Consider the following 19,241-nt stretch of genomic DNA (forward strand, 5'->3'; position numbering starts at 1 on the left):
TTGCCAACGGGAAGCAAAGTGGGTTAGGCGACCTCCTACTTATTATTATTATTATTATCTTTATTTATACCCCGCCCTTTTTCCAAACTGGAACTCAAGGCGGCTTCCAGATAAAAACAAGTACACATCATTAAGAATCTATAAAAATATAAAACATATAAAGATATAAAATCAGCATTAAAACAGGATTAAACTATTAAGATGTTAAATTAAATTAATTAAATTAATTACTCTTAAAATACTGCAACCCAGTTTAGGAGCATACAGGCAAAACAATAACATACAGCATCCTCTTCAGTCACTCCCCTTAGAACCTTCAGTTCCAAAGGCCTGCCGGAAGAAAAAAGTCTTTAGCTGTCAGCGGAAAGACTGCACGGAGGAGGCCATTCTTGCCTCCCTAGGGAGTTCCAGAGCCTAGGGGCAGCCACCGAAAAGGCCCTATCTCATGTCTCCACCAGTCGCACTTGTGAAGGTGTTGGGATCGTGAGAAGGGTCTCTCCTGAAGATCTCAGGGCCCGGGCAGGTTCATATAGGGAGATACGGTCTGACAGATAGCCTGGACCTAAGCCGTATAGGGCTTTATAGGTCTACTTGTGGTGTTGGCGGTGAGTTAGAAGCGTTGTTGGTTCTGATGTCCTTGTCTAGGGGAGGGCCTGGAAGAAGGGATCTGAGCCTTCTGTGGAAATCTCTGCCTGGCCCAGTAGGAGCGCCCGCTTTTGAAGTCACGTGCCTTGGTGGTGAGCCTGGAGCCACAAAAGGACTGGAAAGGGTAAGAGGAAGAGGCAGGATGCTTAAAAGTGCGCCTATCCTCTCACATTGAGATGGCATCACTTTCTTTTTATCTCTGGTCTCTACGAGGACTTCCATAAGTGTCTCATCGCCGAAGAGCTTGGTACCTGAGAAGGGGACAGAGGCTAGGTTGGCATGTGAAGCTGCATCCACATCCCAGTGGTTAAGCCAGAGATGACTTCTAGCTACAACTGCTGCTGCCATTGCTCTGCAGGAAAATTAGGCAGAGTCCATAGTGGCGTCTGCTATGAATGCCAGGGATCTAGATACCTTGAGTAGAGTCTTTCTGAGTCTAGCTGGGTCTCTGTTAACATCATCAAGCAAGTCTTTGGTCCATAACAGCGCCGCTCTGGCAAATACGGAAGCCGAAGTAGAGGCTCTTATTGAGAGTGCATTAGCTTCGTGAGAACGCTTCAGAGCTGTGTCAGATTTGCACTCAATGGGGTCCTTTAACTGTGCATCTCCATCCCACCGCAAGAGGGCATGGGAGAGTAGAGCGGAAATGGGCTCGTCCACAGCTGGAGTGTGAAGCTGGTTCATAACGTCAGTATCTTGGACATAAAACTTATTGGCATAGTTAGTACTTTTTCTGCATTGGAGAGGCAAGTCCCATTCTACATAATATTTTTAAAAGAGGTGGGCAAAGGCATGCACCTAGTGAAAGGCTTAGGGATGGGGAGCACTAGAGAGCTCTTAGATAAGGGCTCCTGTTGTTTCTGAGTCACATTTAAGTCCAAAGCTGCCACTACTTTATGGAAAAGAGGGGCAAAATGAGCCTCTACAAATAATCTAGCAGACTCAGTGTCATCCATATCTGAGCCTTTGCTCCATTCCCCTTCTTTAATATCAGGATCTCTGTCGTCATCAGACTGGCCTGTGTCTAAAGAGAGGCCTTGCTGAGTGCTGTGGCCTCTAGCAACAGCATGTGGGGAGGCTGAAGGCATCCTATCAAGGTGTGGATACGCAATTGAGGGCCTGTTGGAGAGTGGGGGTGGTACGTCTGCATTATTCCGTGTGGAGGGAGAATGCCTTTTGGATGCCCTGCGGCTTGCTAATTCTGTAACAAGCTCCCCAATCATGGCCTCCTTAAGCTGTTGCAATACAGTGGGAGATAGCAGATCAGATAGGAACAACTACGGTTATTGAGGCATTGCATTAGAACCAGGCTGGGATGGGGGGGGGTAATCTACACGCATTGAACTGGGGAAACATACTTCCTTTGCTCCTCATTTTCAGATGAAAGACGCTCCAGTTCCCTAGGGCCAATAGGAACAAGGCGGGGGGGGTTCTGGGGAGCGCAGAGGCCGTGTCACCGAGAGGACCACAGCGCTATTCTCAGGCAGGAGTAAAGGCAAGCCATAGGAAGCATCCGCTTCAATAAGTGCCCTTTTTTGTTGTAGCGCAGGAGTGGCCTGAAAAGCGGCGGGTGAGTGCCGATCCACAACAGTGGCCGCCTCGTGTTTGTTGGACAAAATGGTGGGCGCCGCATCGCGAGCGGCCAAAAACGGCTCCGCTAAAAGCCCCTGCGGTAAGGAGGTAAGTGGAGGGAACTCACTGACTCTGGCAAGCTTGCAGGGAGCGATGGAGTCCATCTGAGAAGAGGTGCCCTCAAGAGGGTCGTCTCCGCCAATAAGCAGTTGCTGCTGAGCACTGGCGGGAATCTGGGGCGGGTGGGAGCTGAGTGCAGCCGAGGCTGAGTACTGCCCTGCCTTTTTTGAATATTTTTTCTTCTTCGAAGAGTAAAATGCCATCTTTTCCATGCTTGCAGGAAGCAGAAGGCAGAAGAAATGAAAGTGAAACTAGAAGGACAGAGAACTAAAGATAAGTAAAAAAAATTTTTTTTGATTGTATAAAACAAGTAGAAAAATAGATAGCTGGAAGATAGGCCGAAAAAACCTGGAAGATAGGCAAAAGGGAGGAGAGAAGCAAGGCCAGAAAGGAAGACAGCCAGAAAGAGTGTGCTCCGAGCTGAGACAGGAAAGAAAACGGAGCCTCAGCAGAAAGGGAGGAGCAAAAACATTTCCTGAAGCATTTCCTGTCTTCGAGCTGTAGGTGGAGCTATAGTACCCACGTAGAGACCTCTGTCATCCATGAGAGAATGACATTGCCTTGTGTGTTCTACTAATTTCAGATTCAGTTTAGTGTTCTACTAAACTCCAGATTTTGCATAGCAGCTTTCCACACTCCATCTGATATTCCTTTCTGCATACTTTGCCTTCTGGTTAGGAAATATAAATGGCACATATGGTTTACCCAGACAAAGCTTAAATTGCTTTTGGGCTCCATTTGTTAACATTGCTAATGTGAACAGGAAATGAAGGAAAGGCATTTAAAAAACCTGAATGAGCTTTTTGGCACGTCAGTTGTACGTTTGCAATACATAGCCAATTGATGCAAGAGCTTCAAGCGTGAAACACCCTAAAATATGTCTGTCTTCAGCAAATACTGATCAAATTTCCACCACTGCGCCCAAACTTATTCTAATTAAATGCATTAAAGGTCCACATTCAATCACCATATTTATCAGATTATCACAGCTAGGGCACATGCTCTTTGACACTGAACAAGGAAACATGAGCACAGCAGAAAGCTACATGAACATTGCTGCTCTCACTGTCTGACAGTGTAGTCAATAGTGAAGTGCTGTCAAGGGGCAAATAAGATCTTGATTTTGATTTCTAAGTAGCATGTGCTTTCATTTTGTTCCACTAGAAATCCCAACATATTTCAAATCATAATCTGGAACCTTAGAAGAAACTTTAGCATACTGACCAAAAATCACATCTTGTCGTTTGATAACGTCTTTTTCTTGTTTATTACAAAAAGAAGGGTCCACAACAAGCCTCCAGGATTCTGCTTCAAATTCCAGTGCATCACTGTTGAGGTCACTCCATAAAGGGGCATCAACATCATCTGTAGCAGGCAAAGTTAACATTCTTAAATGTACCAGCCACACAAACATGAACAAATGCAGGCAACATTGATGGACCTCCAATATGAGCTTGCATACTTGACAATGGCTGACAATGTGTGCTTAAAGCTTCTTCTTCTGCCCAAACCCTGAGATCCTGTTCAGAGACCCAGCTCTGAGTGTCCCTACAAGTGAAGTGAGGCCAGTGACAACAGGGGGAGGGCCTTGTTGGTGGTGGCACCCAAGCGCAGAATGCTGTTCCTAGAAAGGCTCAGATAGCACCTTCTCTATGGTCATCCTGACACCAAGAATTTTTAATTCTCCCAAGTCTTTTAAAGTAATTTGTGATCTTATTGTACTGAACCATTGTTTGCGCACTGTGCATTTTTAGTTGCTTTTGTGCTTCTCTCTGCTGGAAGAATTGTTATGCTGCAAACTGTGTTTTTATGAGATTAAATTTTAATACTATTTTATTGTTTTTATATATTGTGAACTGTCTAGAAAACAATGTTAGTGGGCAGTCACTAAATATAAGAAATAAATATAATATTATAAATATAAGAAATTGTTTTTACTGGATAAGAAATTGTTTTTACTATATAATATAAGAAATTGTTTTTACTGTAAAATCACTTTGAAATGTTTCATATAAAGCAATGCATAAATGGAAATAAATAAATAAATAAAAGGCAAGAAATCTATTAGAAAGAGCAAGAGATAAAACAGCAACCTTTAACATACTAAGCATACACATTTTTTTTAAAAAAACAAGATGTTGAGATGAAAAGGAAGCTGTTCCTTGCAAGCAAGAACTACACAACTGGTAAAGTTCTCATTATCCTTGCTGAGCTGTGTCAGAGAATCTGGGAAAATGCCTCTGCTGTCAGAAGTAGGAGGGCAACAGCCTTCAGTACCCCCTAACCCTTTATACTGTTTATTACTGCAGTGGCATTACTGGCCCCAGTTTTTGTTTGCTCACTCTCCTTGTGGAAGGAACAAGGCAGCTCTCATTTGGTAACAGGCCTGATGAAGGACGCACACAGGGCCGCCGCAGTGCAAGTTGAATGCCTTGCTTGTACCACTGTACGGCATCCCACAACTATAATAATGACAGCTTTTTTAAAAAATGAGAGTTTAAAATCTAAAGGACTTAGGAAATAGTTCAGATCACCCACACAACATTAATCTCCACATTTTTTGGCAGTGAACATAATAATGACAACATGCAAAACACATGAATACCAGCTGGGGAAAGCACAAGCTAAGAGAGTGTTGTTGCACTGATGTCTTGCTTGTGAGCTTCCCAAGGGCATATGGCTGGCCACTGTGAGAGCAAGATGCTGAACTAGATCGGCCTTGGCCTGATTCAGCAGCAGGGATATAGTCGTCCAGGGTCTCGGGGGGGTCTTAGACCCTTTACTTTTTTGGGAGTCCCAATGTCTCCAGCATCCTACAAGCCAATCAGCATGAAAGGGGAATGTGTTAGCCACTAAGAAGAGAAGACTCTTCTCAGTAGCTAACACTCCCAACTTTCATAGTTATTGGCTCTTAGGGATGTGTGCTGTTGTCAGAGAAGGCTTTAACAAGCTGAAACTGAACCCCGACAAGACCGAGGTACTACTCGTGGGGGACAAGAGAAGGCTGGGATTTGTTGACCTGAAGTTCAATGGGGTGAGTCTACCCCTCAAGGACCAGGTCCGCAGCCTCGGGGTTGTACTTGATTCCAAGCTGTCCATGGAGGCTCAGATTTCGGCTGTGAGCCGGGCAGCTTGGTATCAACTACACCTCATACGAAGGCTGCAACCCTACCTTCCTGTTCATCAGCTCCCACTGGTGGTACATGCCCTGGTCACCTCTCGATTAGATTACTGTAATGCGCTCTACGTGGGGTTACCCTTGAAAACGGTCCGGAAATTACAACTTATACAACATGCGGCGGCTCGGCTACTTACAAACAGTCATCGCCGGGACCACATCTCGCCAGTGCTGTTCGATCTGCACTGGCTTCCAGTTGTTTTCCGGGCCCAATTCAAGGTGTTGGTATTAACCTATAAATCCCTATACGGTCTCAGCCCAGTTTATCTAAAGGAGTGCCTACAACGCCACCAATTATGCCGCCTGACAAGATCGGCCACTCAAGGCCTTCTCTCAATCCCGCCAACCAAAGCAGCTAGGTTGGCGGGAACTAGAGAGAGGGCCTTTTCAGTGGCGGCCCCCACCCTCTGAAACTCCCTCCCACAAGATCTTCGGCACATCTCTTCCCTGAATATGTTCCGCAAGGCCTTAAAGACCTGGCTTTTCCAACAGGCTTTTGGGATTTCTGGGGAGGTTTAATGTCTTTATGATTTAAATACTGCTTACCATATATTGTTTACTGTTACACTGTATTTTGTATTCTATTTCGTTGTAATTTATTGTATGTACGTCGCCTAGAGTGGCCATTGGCCAGATAGGCGACACATAAATTAAATTTTATTATTATTATTATTATTATTATTTCATTCTCAACCCAGCAGCAAAAAAGGGGGTGTGGCTCTGACTAACAGGAAGGGACCCTGCACTTCTGAATTTGCCACTATACTACTGTTCAGCAAGGCTCTTCTTCTGTTCTTACTTTCATAAGAAGTAGTACTCTTTTATGCACACTGCTTGTTAATATATTACACATTTACATATGGAGATAGTATCATGCTGAGTTCCCCATATACCTTCAATTATAAAAGAGTCAACTGATGAAGCAGTCCCTATTGATTGTAATAGCTCTTCAGAGTGTGACCTCGATCTCCAGCTGCTGGTATCAGAATCTGGCTCCAATGGTGACATGCATTTTCTAGGGCAAAGCAAAATCATACAGGTGTAGTGACTCATTTAGACAGCAATTGGTTTACTGCAAGACATTAAAGTGTGTTATTTACCTTTCAAAAGTGGTACTTGGAACACTTTTGGACAAGGAGTGTGGTTGCTGCAATGCATCTTTTTTTACAGTAGATAATCCGATGGGTGCTGAGGTAGAAGGATGCATTGAGGACAATGTTGGCTGAGGAATGTCTCTGAATGATGGATCTGGAAAGTCAAATTTTCAAATAGCTTTAGATGGTGGACATGTTTATCAAGGTGCTCCATATCAGTATCTTTGGGAAAGGGCTGTACTTCAGTAGGTAAGGATATGACTTGCATGTAAAACATTCCAGGTTCAGTTCCTGACTGACACCCTGGAGAGCTGCTGCCAGTCATTATAGACAATATTGAGCTAGATGGACCAATGATTTGACTTAGTATAAGGCAACTTTCCATTCCTGTTCCAATGACTGTAATTTGTTTTAACTGTTTTTAATATTGAATTTTAAATCATTGTAACCCACCCTGGGAGCTGGTAGGGAAAATGGGCAATAAATACATTTCATCATCATCATCCCAAGGAAAGCTATGGCTGTGATATTAAGAGATTACATATCACACCCAATTAATTAAAAAAATAAATTTGCAAAGCACCATGACATATTATAAAATACTTTTGCAACCACATTCAGTTTCAAATGTCATTTGCCATGTATCATGGGAGACTACTGCTCAAGAAACACATTCAAAACATCCCTAGATAACAGAAATATCTGAATGAATCATTGGATCCTGGCCTGTGTAATTAATGAGGATCTCAGTAAAAACATTTTGCAGACTTTGAAAATATTGTTGTAGGATTTAGAATTTTGAAAGGGTGAATTGTACCACAGGATGAAGTTAAATGACTTCTAACACCTATGATACTAAGTAAATCAGGTTCTTAAATGCTATACACCCCCCATTACTCATATTTCACAGATTGATACAATTTTCAAAACAGAATTTCACACAATTTTAATTCATTTTGGTTAATATTTCTATCAATTTCAACAAAGCTCAAAGCTTTTGAAGAGTTCATCCTCACATTAGTACATGTTCACAAGGATCCATGTCTGTTTTCCCTAGGTATTGGCTGCATTCAGAGTTTGATCCTAGTTTGTGGACAAACTTTGGTTTCATCAAACCAGGAAATGATTCATTAAACTGCTTGTGCAAGGGGGGGGAGGAGGAGGTGGTGGAAGGAGTACATAAGCCCAGGGCTTATACCCAATCCTCCAATAATGGTTGAGAACATTGTTTGAATGCAGCCACTGAATGCAAACCCACATATGTTCAGAATAAATTCATACGCATGGGGAAACTGTGTAGAAGCTCAGTTGTACTGTTTAATGTTCTTTTACTAGCATCCTCAAGAATTTTAACTGACCAGGTCACAAAACATGAAAAATATGGATTTACACCTCTCAGTTTTCTTATTAGGGTGCTTACTTGTCTGGACAGCTTGCATCCTGTTCTTAATATGGCACCTCTCTTGGAGTTTCTGGTAAAGAATAATATTAATGTGATCATTTGTCTACATTTTAACACCATCAATCATTTTATCTTAAAGAGATTATTTAACACTCCTATTCATTTGAGGTCATACTTCAATAAACAATTGCCTCTGAGGTATGCCACTTCACATTCCATATATTAGGATGCTAACTGCTGGCATAGTCTCAAAATTCTACATGCATATATATACAGAGAGAGAGAGAGAGAGAGAGAGAGAGAGAGAGAGAGATTTCTTGTAATTTTTTTAATTATTAGGGTTAGTTAGATGTCAGTTAAAGTGAAGGGAATCCCTCCTGCCCTACCCAATCCCCTCCAACACACGACACACCCAAGATATTAGGTCAATTTGACTTAATACCACGATTAGGGATGGGTGAGCATTCTGCTGGATTCAGATTTAGCACTAGATTTTCTCCATCTTTACAGAGCAATCCTGTTTGCTCCAAACCTCAGTGGCTTTCACTCAATGGCAGATTTTTCCCCCTTGAATATTCTCTCAAATATATTGTTCTTTTACTGATTTTACTCACAGCACTACAGATCTCTCTCTCTCTCTCTCTCTCTCTCTCTCTCTCTCTGCCACCCCCCTCCACTTGAATAATCCAAGTTCCAAGTGGAGGGAAGCAAGCCAAGTCTATAATAGTGGAGAAGGAGGAGGAAGATGCAAAGCTGTGTTCCTTTCAAAATATTTATAATTCCTTTCAAAAGATTGATAGTTTCTTTCAAATATCAGTAATTCCTTTCAAAATATCCACAGTTTCTTTCAAAATATTGATATTTAATATTAATATTTTGAGGGAGGAAAAAAATCCATCCAGTAAAAGCAATGGATGGCGGACAAAGAACAAGCTTGAATCAATACTGCCTATTAGGTCGATGGAATGCTTTCGAAGCAGCAATGGTCGAAGGATCCTATCCCTAACTATGATAACTATTTTATATTGCTGTAGCAATTTAAGAGAAATAAAATAAATATTTAGTATGTATATATTTACAATGTACTTACACTTGTATTTGTGTGGCAAGTGTTTAGAGCAGCCTTTCCCAACTAGTGGGCCACCAGATGTTGTTGGACCACAATTCCCATCTTTCCTGACCATTGGCAATGCTGGCTGAGGCTGATGGGAGTTGTGGTCCAACAACATCTGGAGACACACTGGTTGGGAAAGGCTGGTTTAGAGGAAAGTAGGAAATGGTAGTTTAGGTTTGAGGGATGGGAATTAAAAAATATAATGCTGTTGGGAAAATGTCAGTGATGGTGAGTGGAAGTCTTCCTATTACATTCTAATTGGTGTTAAGAGTGCTTGGGCTAACCCCCACTTTGGTTCATTTGGAGTCAAAGGGTGGCAAGGCCCTGGAGTATTCTAGACTATATTTCCCACCCCACACCCCCTGTTTTCTGACTCATTATGCCTTCCTAAATACTGTGAAATGAGGACAAGAAGCAAGGACCATATTTTGGCACTTTCAGAGGAAAGTGAAGACCCTGAATTAAATGTTATCTCATTTTTTGGCACATTTCCCTCATGCCCAGCAGAACAATCCAACTATTCAAAGACAGCATTAGAAAGCAGAACTAGTTTTTCTGAGTGTCAGCAAGAAATACGCACACAACATGAGATCACCTTATACCCAGACCCCTCCTTTTCACATTGATTTGTAAGACAGAAAGTATATTTAAGAGCAGCGTTTGAGACCTAAGATGATGAACTGAGCTCCAACATGTGTAACTATGCTCTCAAGGAACACAGTGCAGGACTGCAGACCGCAGATCAGGAAGGGAGTCTGTGTCTTGAGGCAAAGAGATTCCTTCCTGCTTTTTGGTCAGGGCTCCTTCACATCACTTCAGCTGTATTCCACTGCCCAGGGCCTAGGATTGGTAATCTCTACTACCTGTCATTTCTTATAGCAACAGGGACCTTGGATCTCTTTAGTTTAAAGTTATGAATGGGTTAGGATATTAATGCTGCCACGGACCCAATAATTTTGTCATGCTTTTCTTCTATTTTCTCTCAATAAAAGAAAGTTTTGCTTTAGTCTGGTTTGGACCTATAATTCTTGGGTTATACACACACTATTTAGTTACAATTATTCCTAGCAAAAGATCCCCCTCCTATCAAGGAGGCGTGTTTAATGGGACACATAGGTGGCAGGTTCACACACTCAGGTTCCCAACAAGCACATGTGTTAGCATTGGTTTACACCAGGGGGTGCTATCCCCCTTGGTTTTACTTCATATCATTAATAGTCGTTCTTGTTATTTGTCACCACGGGGGTGGGGGTGGGAAGCTAATGAAGCCACTGTCAAAATGCTTCATGTGGGCCGCAGTTCCCAATTCAGTGGGCTTCAGCAAACATTTCAGAATCAATCACTTTTTCTCAGTCTTCCAATAATGGTGACTAGAAAGGTCAATGAAGGTAGGACGAAGACCCTGAAGTGATTGTGTGAATTAGCCCCTTCTCATCCACCTTAACCCACAACTTTTCCTAAAAACTGAAAGTGCACATCAGTTTGGAGAGAGAGAGAAAAAAGGAAGGGAGCCAAGACAGAGCTAATGAAAATACACAACCTTTAGTGTTGAAGCAAACCTGACAAATAAGGATAGGTAAGAGGCTTTAGAAATGCTAAATGTACATTCTCCCACTAGTTTTAGACTCTTTCTATCACCTCAGACAATGCCTCAGTTTTTCTGCTGATCAATAATGTCTATTCAAATGAATTATTCTTTCATTCATTATTAATCTTTTATGAAGTATTCTGTGAAATGCAGTTGTTACATAAAACAAGGCAAGGTGGGAATGAAAACAAAACAATCAAACAACGAGCAATTATTCCCAGACTCTTTCAAAACTTACTTTTGTACATGCAGGAGCACAGTCCTTACAATGTTTATGCACAAGTGCATTACAATCTGCAAGAAAGAAAGAAAGAAAAGCTCTCTCAGAATCAGAATGTAAAGCTTTTAACAACTGTGCCCATTTTAGAAGGTATATTTCTAGATAAATGAATGCATGGTTTAATCTGTTCAAAAGGAGCTAGCAAAAGCCAGCTGACCCAAATATTTAAGAAGCATCTTTTGTACCCAAGCCCAAACCATACTTTACAAAGAGCAAGTGGGTGCCACCAACAGCATCTCCTTCTCACCTCTCCTCAGTAACATTTCGTTTAAACAGATGCATGTTGGAATGTCATTACACACAGTTTCCCTGCCTCCTCCAAGCATTAACTAGTGAAGTCGAACAGGAGTGGGGGAGCCCTGAGCATGATGAGATCTCGTCACCCATCTTCTTTAACTAAATGTTACTCAGGAAACATGGAGAGGTGATCTGCGGGATTCCTTATAAAATGTATCACTTGCTCTTGAGGCAATCATACACTTTTACCCTTAGGGCCAAGCTATAGATGATGGCAGCAGACCTTCGCTTTAAATTCATGTCTGCCCCAATCACATATGAAGTGAGTGATCCAATTTTGAAAACAAAAGGGAAGCAATATTACTGTTATTTACTTGATATATGAGTCATCTCATACGAAAAAGTCTCTAGGTGACTTACAAACTAATATCAAATGTACAAAAGATAAACATAATAGCCATCAGTACAGGGGCCTGGAGAGATATTTGGCTGTCAAATGTCTTCAGCATATAATATAGGTACTTACACAAACACTGCAATGCCTCTTTCCCCAAAAATGGTTTCTCACATGAGAAGCATGGCATGACCCCAGCAAAAGTCCCAGAAACAAACTGGTGTCTGTTAAGTTTCTCCCTCTCTTTGGCATCTCTATTTTTGGCCTTGATAACCAGAATGAAAAACACAAGAATTAAAAGAGATTTATTAGCTTTCAAAGTGTCCCAATGCACCCCACATACGTATTCCTCCCTAAATCACCCACTGCTTCATTCATAAGAAGTGGGGAAGTCAATTCATATTTTATTAAAAATTTCTACTACCTTCTTTGTAGATCATTATATTCCAAAGGCAAACTTCTATTTACCATTTTATAGATATTCCCCATGTCCCTTCCTGGTTTGTGGTGACTTTTCAAATCACATTTCTTCCACAAAACCTCAGCTTAACACCCATCAGAGTGACAGCAATGCTTCCTGAAGGCTGCTTCATGTACCTCCAGAAATGTCAGCACATTAGACAAATTTGATTGGCTATATCCTCCGTGGTGCAGAGAGGTAAGTGGCGGTAACGCAGCCAAAGCTCTGCTCACGGCTGGAGTTTGATTCCAACGGAAGGAGGAAGTCGATTCTCCGGTAAAAGGGGTCGAGGTCCACTCAGCCTTCCATCCATCCATGGTCGGTAAAATGAGTACCCGGCATATGCTGGGGGGTAAAGAAAGGCCGGGGAAGGAACTGGCAATCCCACCCCATACAAATGGTCTGCCTAGTAAATGTTGCAAGACGTCACCCTAAGAGTCAGAAACGACTCGCACTACAAGTGTGGGGACACCTTTACTTTTTATATATCATCATGACATCATCCTATTCACTATGTAATCCCTGACTGGCTAGGATCACCCATGAGACTATTCTCAGAAAGAAGAAAACACAGTAATTATAAGAACGGCACCAAATGAGTTCAAGCAGACAATGAACAGACAAAAAAAAGGTAAACGTTTTCATCAAGAGAAGTCAGGAAATATTCTTTCCAAAAGTGCTACTTTCACCCCAAAAGTCAAAAGGGGGGTATGTTTCATGCAGCCATACAAATAACCCTATTGTTGTTTCTCCTGGTAACAAATTGTGTCATCTTGACTAGAGGCCTAAATGACACATGTAGCAGAATGAGATGGTGGAGTCCAGAGGTAGTAAAGAGGACTGTGTGTCTTCTGACTGAAACTGGGGAACACTATTTTTAATGTTCCCAACATAATAAAAACCTTGCAAGTATACAACTATGGCTTCTATTCAGTAAGGCAGTCCTGTGCATCAAAAGCAGAAATTTACCATTTCCCAGGAAAAATCTGTGTGTTCAGAGTTCCATTTCCCAACTGTTAGAAGGTCTTCTCATTTAAAAGCTATTTAAATAATATTTAGCATTCATAAGATTACTTTTTCAAAAAAATGTAATTTAGCACAGATCTTGAATTACCTTGGATTTATTTCGTGTACTGGCCATTCTGTTCATCAGAAAGCTAAAAGTACGGCTGACTTTATATTTTTCAGATTCCGATTTTGTAGGCATTATGTACTTCTCCCATTCTTCTTCTGGAATCCTAAAAAGACACCAGTAAGTTCCATTATATTATGCATAATTTCTTAAAATCAGATATCTAACTAACTTATTATTTGTGACTGTGTTATTAGAGATATCATAGAGTAAGAGGAGAATATAGGTGCAAAACTCACATATCCTAATATTTGAATGTAGAGCCTTAATTTTACATAATGAGGTGAGGCACTTTATCCAATTATCACCAACAAATGCTGCATCAAATTATTGCTGGGTGGTTTCATGATGTAATAAATCTTGTTAAGTGAAACAGTTGGAGTTGGTTGAGGATCATAATATCCAAACCATTATTTACAGTAGGGCCCTACTCATACGGCAGGTTATGTTCCAGGCCCCTGCCGAAAAGCGAAAACTGCTGGAAAGTGGGGCCCTACTGTATTCCAGCCGCCGCGCTCCAGCTGACAGCGATCAGCTGGAACGCGCGAGCTCCCCATGCTCCAGCTTATTGCGTGCTACAAGCTCCCCACACTCCGGCTGATTGCACGCTACAGCTGACAGCGAGCAGCTATAGTGCGCAAGCTCTCCACTGGCACCGCCGTATTAGCATAACACCGAAAAGCAGGGCACCGAAAAGCGGGGCCCTACTGTATTCTTAAACGTGCCCTTAAAAAGTCATACCTTTTCTCTCTTGATTGTTCAGGGAAGCTGAATGCATGTTGTTCTACAAAACAATAATAAATATGTTTAAAGCAATTATACCACAATACTGACTCATTTGTGAGAGCCAGTGTGGCATAGTGGTTAAAGTGTTGGACTACAACCTGGGAGACCAAGGTTTGAATCCCCACACAGCCATGAAGCTCGCTGGGTGACCTTGGGCCAGTCACTGCCTCTCAGCCTCAGAGGGAGGCAATGGTAAACCCCCTCGGAATACCGCTTACCATGAAAACCCTATTCATAAGGTCGCCATAAGTCGGAATTGACTTGAAGGCAGTCCATTTACATTTTTCATTGACTCATTTGCCTAAAGCACCAGATTTCCAATAATTTTATTCTATTATTGCATGCTAACGTACCTGAAATGTTTAAAAGGAAAAGAAAGAAAGAAAAAGAAAGCAAATACATATTCTTTCTCTGCCCCCACAGGATGTCAATATATTATGACTTATTTTGGCTTATAGAATTTGCCTGAAGACATTTGGATAAGAGAAAAAAAGTAAAAACAACACATGGGGAGAATCAACATCTGCTTTTACCTTCTGCAGATTTAAGACCTTTTCACACAAGAGGCAAATCACCTTCTGTCTATACTCCCAGGCCTATTCTCATGTTGGCTGTAACGTGTAACTGACACATAGATCTACAGGGCAAAAACAAATGCAATAGTTCCCATAACCTCACTCCCGCTCCATTTTTTTAGCCACTAGTTAAAGAGAGGGGCTGTCATTATTTCTCTGTTGTGTGATAAGGCTTCCAAACTGACCTAGTAGTGGGGGGGGGGACACTCTCTTAAGTAGATGGGTTTCTAGAAAAAAGTGATTAATATTAAATTTCTCAGGACTGCCATTATTTGAGATTTCTAGCCTGCTTTTCCTCTCTGGAATGGCTCATCATAAAAAGAATGCATAAAATCAGTCCAAAACACAACAAAGAACAACTATAATGTCAGAGAGGATCAAAGAAAATCAAGCCAAAATCAGGCAAAAGGCCTGCCTAAACAAAAATGTCTGCAAATGGCAGCAGAAAGCCACCAAAGATTGAGTAAGGCAAATCTCTTAGGGCAGGGAGCTCCACATCCTGGATACTACCACAAAAAGGCTCCTTCCCTTGCACCCGTCAACCATGTCTCAGATTAGGCGTGAGGGACCTCAACCCAAGAGATGCATTCCCTTCTAGACAACCTTCCGGGGGTCACATGGCAGTGGTGTGCAGGGCTAGAAGCAACTGTGGGTGGAGCAACAAATATTAACCTTTGTACGTTAGGCTTGTTTCTACACACACTCACAGATCCATTTCTATCCTCCATCCAGGCAAGCAAGAAGCATTATCAGAGTTGAAGGATATATTCTAGCCAGGCAAAAGCACTCAAGGAGGGTGCAAATCAGGGCCAGAGAGAGATGTGGCTGGGGATGAGGGATGTGGCCTAGGGAAGGTCCCCTGGGCTAGATAGGGAGGCCACAAGGGCCACACTTGGCCCCCTGGCCTGAGGTTCCCCATCCCTATCCCAGATGGTGGTGGCTCACATATAAGGAGCCTCTTTCTCTGGTTTTATTGAGCAGCAGGACTTCTCTACCCACCCCAGGTTTTAAGACAGTTGACTTAAGTCTGCATTCCTAAAGATCTAAAGAAAGGAGGGCCAACCACCAACTTGCAGGCCATACAAGTCACTTCATCTGGATCTCAGCAGATCTATCAAGTTTTAATTAGGATATGGTAAAACACACCATTTCACTTGTAAAGAAAGGAAATTTGTATTTAAAAATGGTGAGGAGTCTACGTATTTTATTACAGCATTTACAAAAATACTGGATACCCTAGCAACATCCAAGTGCATGTGCTTTGGAGGTTTTGTGCTGCATCGAGTAGCAGTTGACACAGGAATTGTCTTAGGAAAAAGCAGGCAATTTGCTTCTGGGATACGCCTGCGACCAGCACAGGAAATTAAGATATGTACAATGCATGGTTCATACTGGTCCCAGCAGGAGAATGGTGCGGGTTGAATGATCTTGTAAGCCAGGGTTAGAATAGCTCATCCAAATCCAAAAAATTACAGCGATCTGGATTTATGGAAAGGATCCAAGTGCAGCAAAAGTTTGTGCCTCTACAACCATCCTTTCCAAACTTAAAGCACAGAATCACTGACCTGCAAAGCAGGAGCAGACCACCATTACTCAGACAGATAACTAGCTTCACATTGCTAGAGCAGGGAACAATATGCATGGAATTGCTAGAATCTCAATAAACCTATTTGCCCAATACGTATTTATCATTTATTACTTTTAGAGTCCACCTTTCCTCCAAGGACCTCAAGGCAGCACTCACGGTTCTAGGTCTGATCGCCAGGACTTCAAAGCCCTATGCCTAGTCTAGCCTAGGTCCCAGGCTATGGTTTGAAGGCACATAAGGCCAGCTCCCTGCTGAAGCTAAGCAGGGTCAGGTCTGGTTGGGGCCAGATGGGAGACCACCTGGGAACCATATGTAAGCTGCCTTGGGTTTCATGAAAAAAGAAAGGCGGGGTATAAATGTAATAAATAAACATAAATAATGGTTCTTCCATCTCCACATTATATCCACTCCACATCATTATCACAACATTCCTGTGAGATAGGTTAGGCTGAGAGATAAAGAGTCTAAACCAAATTCATGCAGTAGATTTCAAGGCTGAGTGGGGATTTGAACCCAGGTCTCGCCAATCCTAGACCCAATCCTTGATTGACATCTCCATCCATGCCCTGTGCAGATGACAAAAATCTATGTGCAGTCAGCACACAGAAGGGGGATTAGGATCACAAGGACAGATTGCATCCCCGATGTCCACAAGGCATTGCACCTTATGCACAGAACCTTTATGTGTTCAAGCTGTACAGTCTGAAGAATGCAGGGTGCTGCTTACATGGAGGACATTTAAACACACACAATCTGTACTTGGATCCATGGAGTAAAGCCAATCAACTCATGGAGGTTTGGGATGGGGTCACTGGGTATTAACCTTCCTGCCCCGCCCCCCCCCCGATTTGATGATTTACAGATTTAAGCCATATATGCTGCGCTCTTCTGGATTTGAAAGATGGTTGCATGATGCTATGCAGGTAATCTGAATGCTCCTATATGGAAGAAGAAAATTTACTGATACAATAAATAGCACACTAAACATATCTTCCAAGAGTTTAGTCTCTGGCTGAATAAAGGACACCAACTTCACCCCAAAAGAAAAGAAATATAACAAGTGAAAATAGGACTAGTGCTTACCATCATTTGAATCACATATTGTGAAGTCCCGTGCACAGTGTGATTTCCCCAATAAGACTTTGGGTGAAGTATAGGAATATGAACGAGACCGAATTCCAGACAGTAACGATTCCTAGAATACATCCAACATTTTAGAGAACTGATCTTCAACAACAGCAGCATAATTTCAGATTTCCCCATCACTTTTCTAAGTTTCATGGATTTTTTTTAACTATGGATAATATCTCAAATCAGTTAAAGGCTACACCCAATCCCATATTTAATAATGCTTTTAGGGGGGAAATGTGCACATGCCTTAATGTAATTGACTTGGCTAACTACAAATACAAAATGTGACTCAAATTATCTTCAATAGTACTTTATTGATTAAAAAATCAATATCTCATACATACACATGTATCCATACAATTTACACTACTCTAAATAAAGTGGGTTTTTGTTTTTTAAAAAACCTCAGTTATTAACTTCATAGAAAAACAAATACCTTTGACTGCAGATTGCTGGACAAAGGAAGGGATTCAGCCCTGCTCATGTTAAAATCTAGTTCTGTATTTGTCTCTGAAGAACTTAACCCACTCCTGCTATTTGCCAAGGCCACAGAAGAGTTGAAGGACATTGAAGGGTAGCAGTTATGGGACCGGTTAGAAATTTTTTCATCTCCATTATCTACATCCAAGTCATCAAGACTAGAACTAAGAACAAACACATGGGAAATTACAAATGCAACTTAAATTGAGCATTAAGCAGAGGGTGCTACTCTGAGATCTGCTCCATTCCAAAGACTTTTACATTGTTCAAACATTTAAGAAATTAGAGGCATGTGTTAAGCCAGGAGAGGGCGGGAAGTGGATCTGGCCAGTGGGTCAGATCCTTATCTCCCTTTCCCCCACCACACAGGCCATGTCTGGCATGTGGGCGGGACCACCCACCTGTCAGGTGACGCAATTTCACTCACATGGTTTGAAATTAAACCGTACAGGAGGCATAGGGCTTTGAAGTCCTGGCGATCAGTTTTAAAGCACTGTGCAAGGATCTCTGGAAGGGCATGAAAGGATGGACAGGGAAAGTGATGGGAGGTATTTAATCCTTTCCTTTGAAAATATCTCCTTGGGTCATTCTTTGCCCATTTGAGCTTAGGTCTGGTATAACATCCCAAATGGGGAGAAACTGACCTAAAAACGCCTTGAAAGGGAGAATCAGTGGCCAGGGGAAGGCTTCAGCACCCCAGCATGCTGATTTTCTCCTGCAAACATCTACTCCAACATCAGTGTTACAGGGCAAACAAATCTTAGCCTGCAAACTCCATGCTTTCCTTGTTCCACCTTTGTGTCCTGCTACCTATCCAGGAAATCAAGGTGCAGGGGGGGAAAAAGATTGATGGAATAATTTTCAGAAGTCCAATAAAAAATATCACACTACTTCTTTACTTTGATGCATTCATTTTTTTCCTCTTTTTTGAGCAAGACATGTTAATATGCAGGATTATTTTTGTAATAATACTGCTAAAATCAATTCCACACCTTCGTTTTTTCATGATGGAATAGCGTTGGTTTCGTTGGTTGCTTAATGCATGTGTTTTCTTGATTGACAAGAAAGGTCCTGCTGTATCCAAATTAGACTGAATAAGGGTCGAAGAGTTTCTCCTGTCCATGCTATTTGCCAGTTCTTCTGGGTCTTCATTCAAGTCTACATGGTCTTTGCATGTTTCAGAAGCTGACTGGCCTATTTTAATGTACTTGACACCAGTGTCTTCCATCTATAATGTGAAATCAAAAATAGGTAGTATTTAAAAGATAAAAAACAGAATGAAATGAAGCTGGATCCAATTTATAGGACTGTCACATTGCAATCATGTTCTGAAGACAAAGCTGACCAGAGGAGCTCTAATGAGGAGCACAACCCAGAATGAGGTGATGTGGGCATGAGAGTCTAGTATTTGCTCTAAGGTCACTTCCAAATGACCTATTTATTGAGCACTCATCCTGATTTGTTT

The 19,241-nt window shown here is 41.8% G+C and overlaps 1 protein-coding gene across 5 annotated transcripts in view; it reads right to left on the bottom strand.

Moving 5' to 3' along the window:
• ARHGEF28 (Rho guanine nucleotide exchange factor 28) overlaps positions 1-19,241 on the bottom strand; it is a 244,137-nt gene that overhangs the window by 68,713 nt on the left and 156,183 nt on the right. For all 5 annotated transcript variants that reach the window (XM_061621010.1, XM_061621004.1, XM_061620991.1 and 2 more), the window contains 11 exons: positions 18,769-19,004; positions 17,733-17,940; positions 17,249-17,360; positions 13,958-14,000; positions 13,199-13,322; positions 11,757-11,889; positions 10,952-11,007; positions 8,030-8,081; positions 6,616-6,763; positions 6,409-6,530; positions 3,562-3,702 (listed from right to left, as the gene is read on the bottom strand). In XM_061621010.1, the coding sequence (XP_061476994.1) occupies positions 3,562-3,702; positions 6,409-6,530; positions 6,616-6,763; positions 8,030-8,081; positions 10,952-11,007; positions 11,757-11,889; positions 13,199-13,322; positions 13,958-14,000; positions 17,249-17,360; positions 17,733-17,940; positions 18,769-19,004 (1,375 nt within the window). The remainder of the gene's footprint in view (positions 1-3,561; positions 3,703-6,408; positions 6,531-6,615; positions 6,764-8,029; positions 8,082-10,951; positions 11,008-11,756; positions 11,890-13,198; positions 13,323-13,957; positions 14,001-17,248; positions 17,361-17,732; positions 17,941-18,768; positions 19,005-19,241) is intronic.

Source organism: Rhineura floridana, chromosome 1, assembly GCF_030035675.1.
Source record: "Rhineura floridana isolate rRhiFlo1 chromosome 1, rRhiFlo1.hap2, whole genome shotgun sequence".
Taxonomy (NCBI): domain Eukaryota; kingdom Metazoa; phylum Chordata; class Lepidosauria; order Squamata; family Rhineuridae; genus Rhineura; species Rhineura floridana.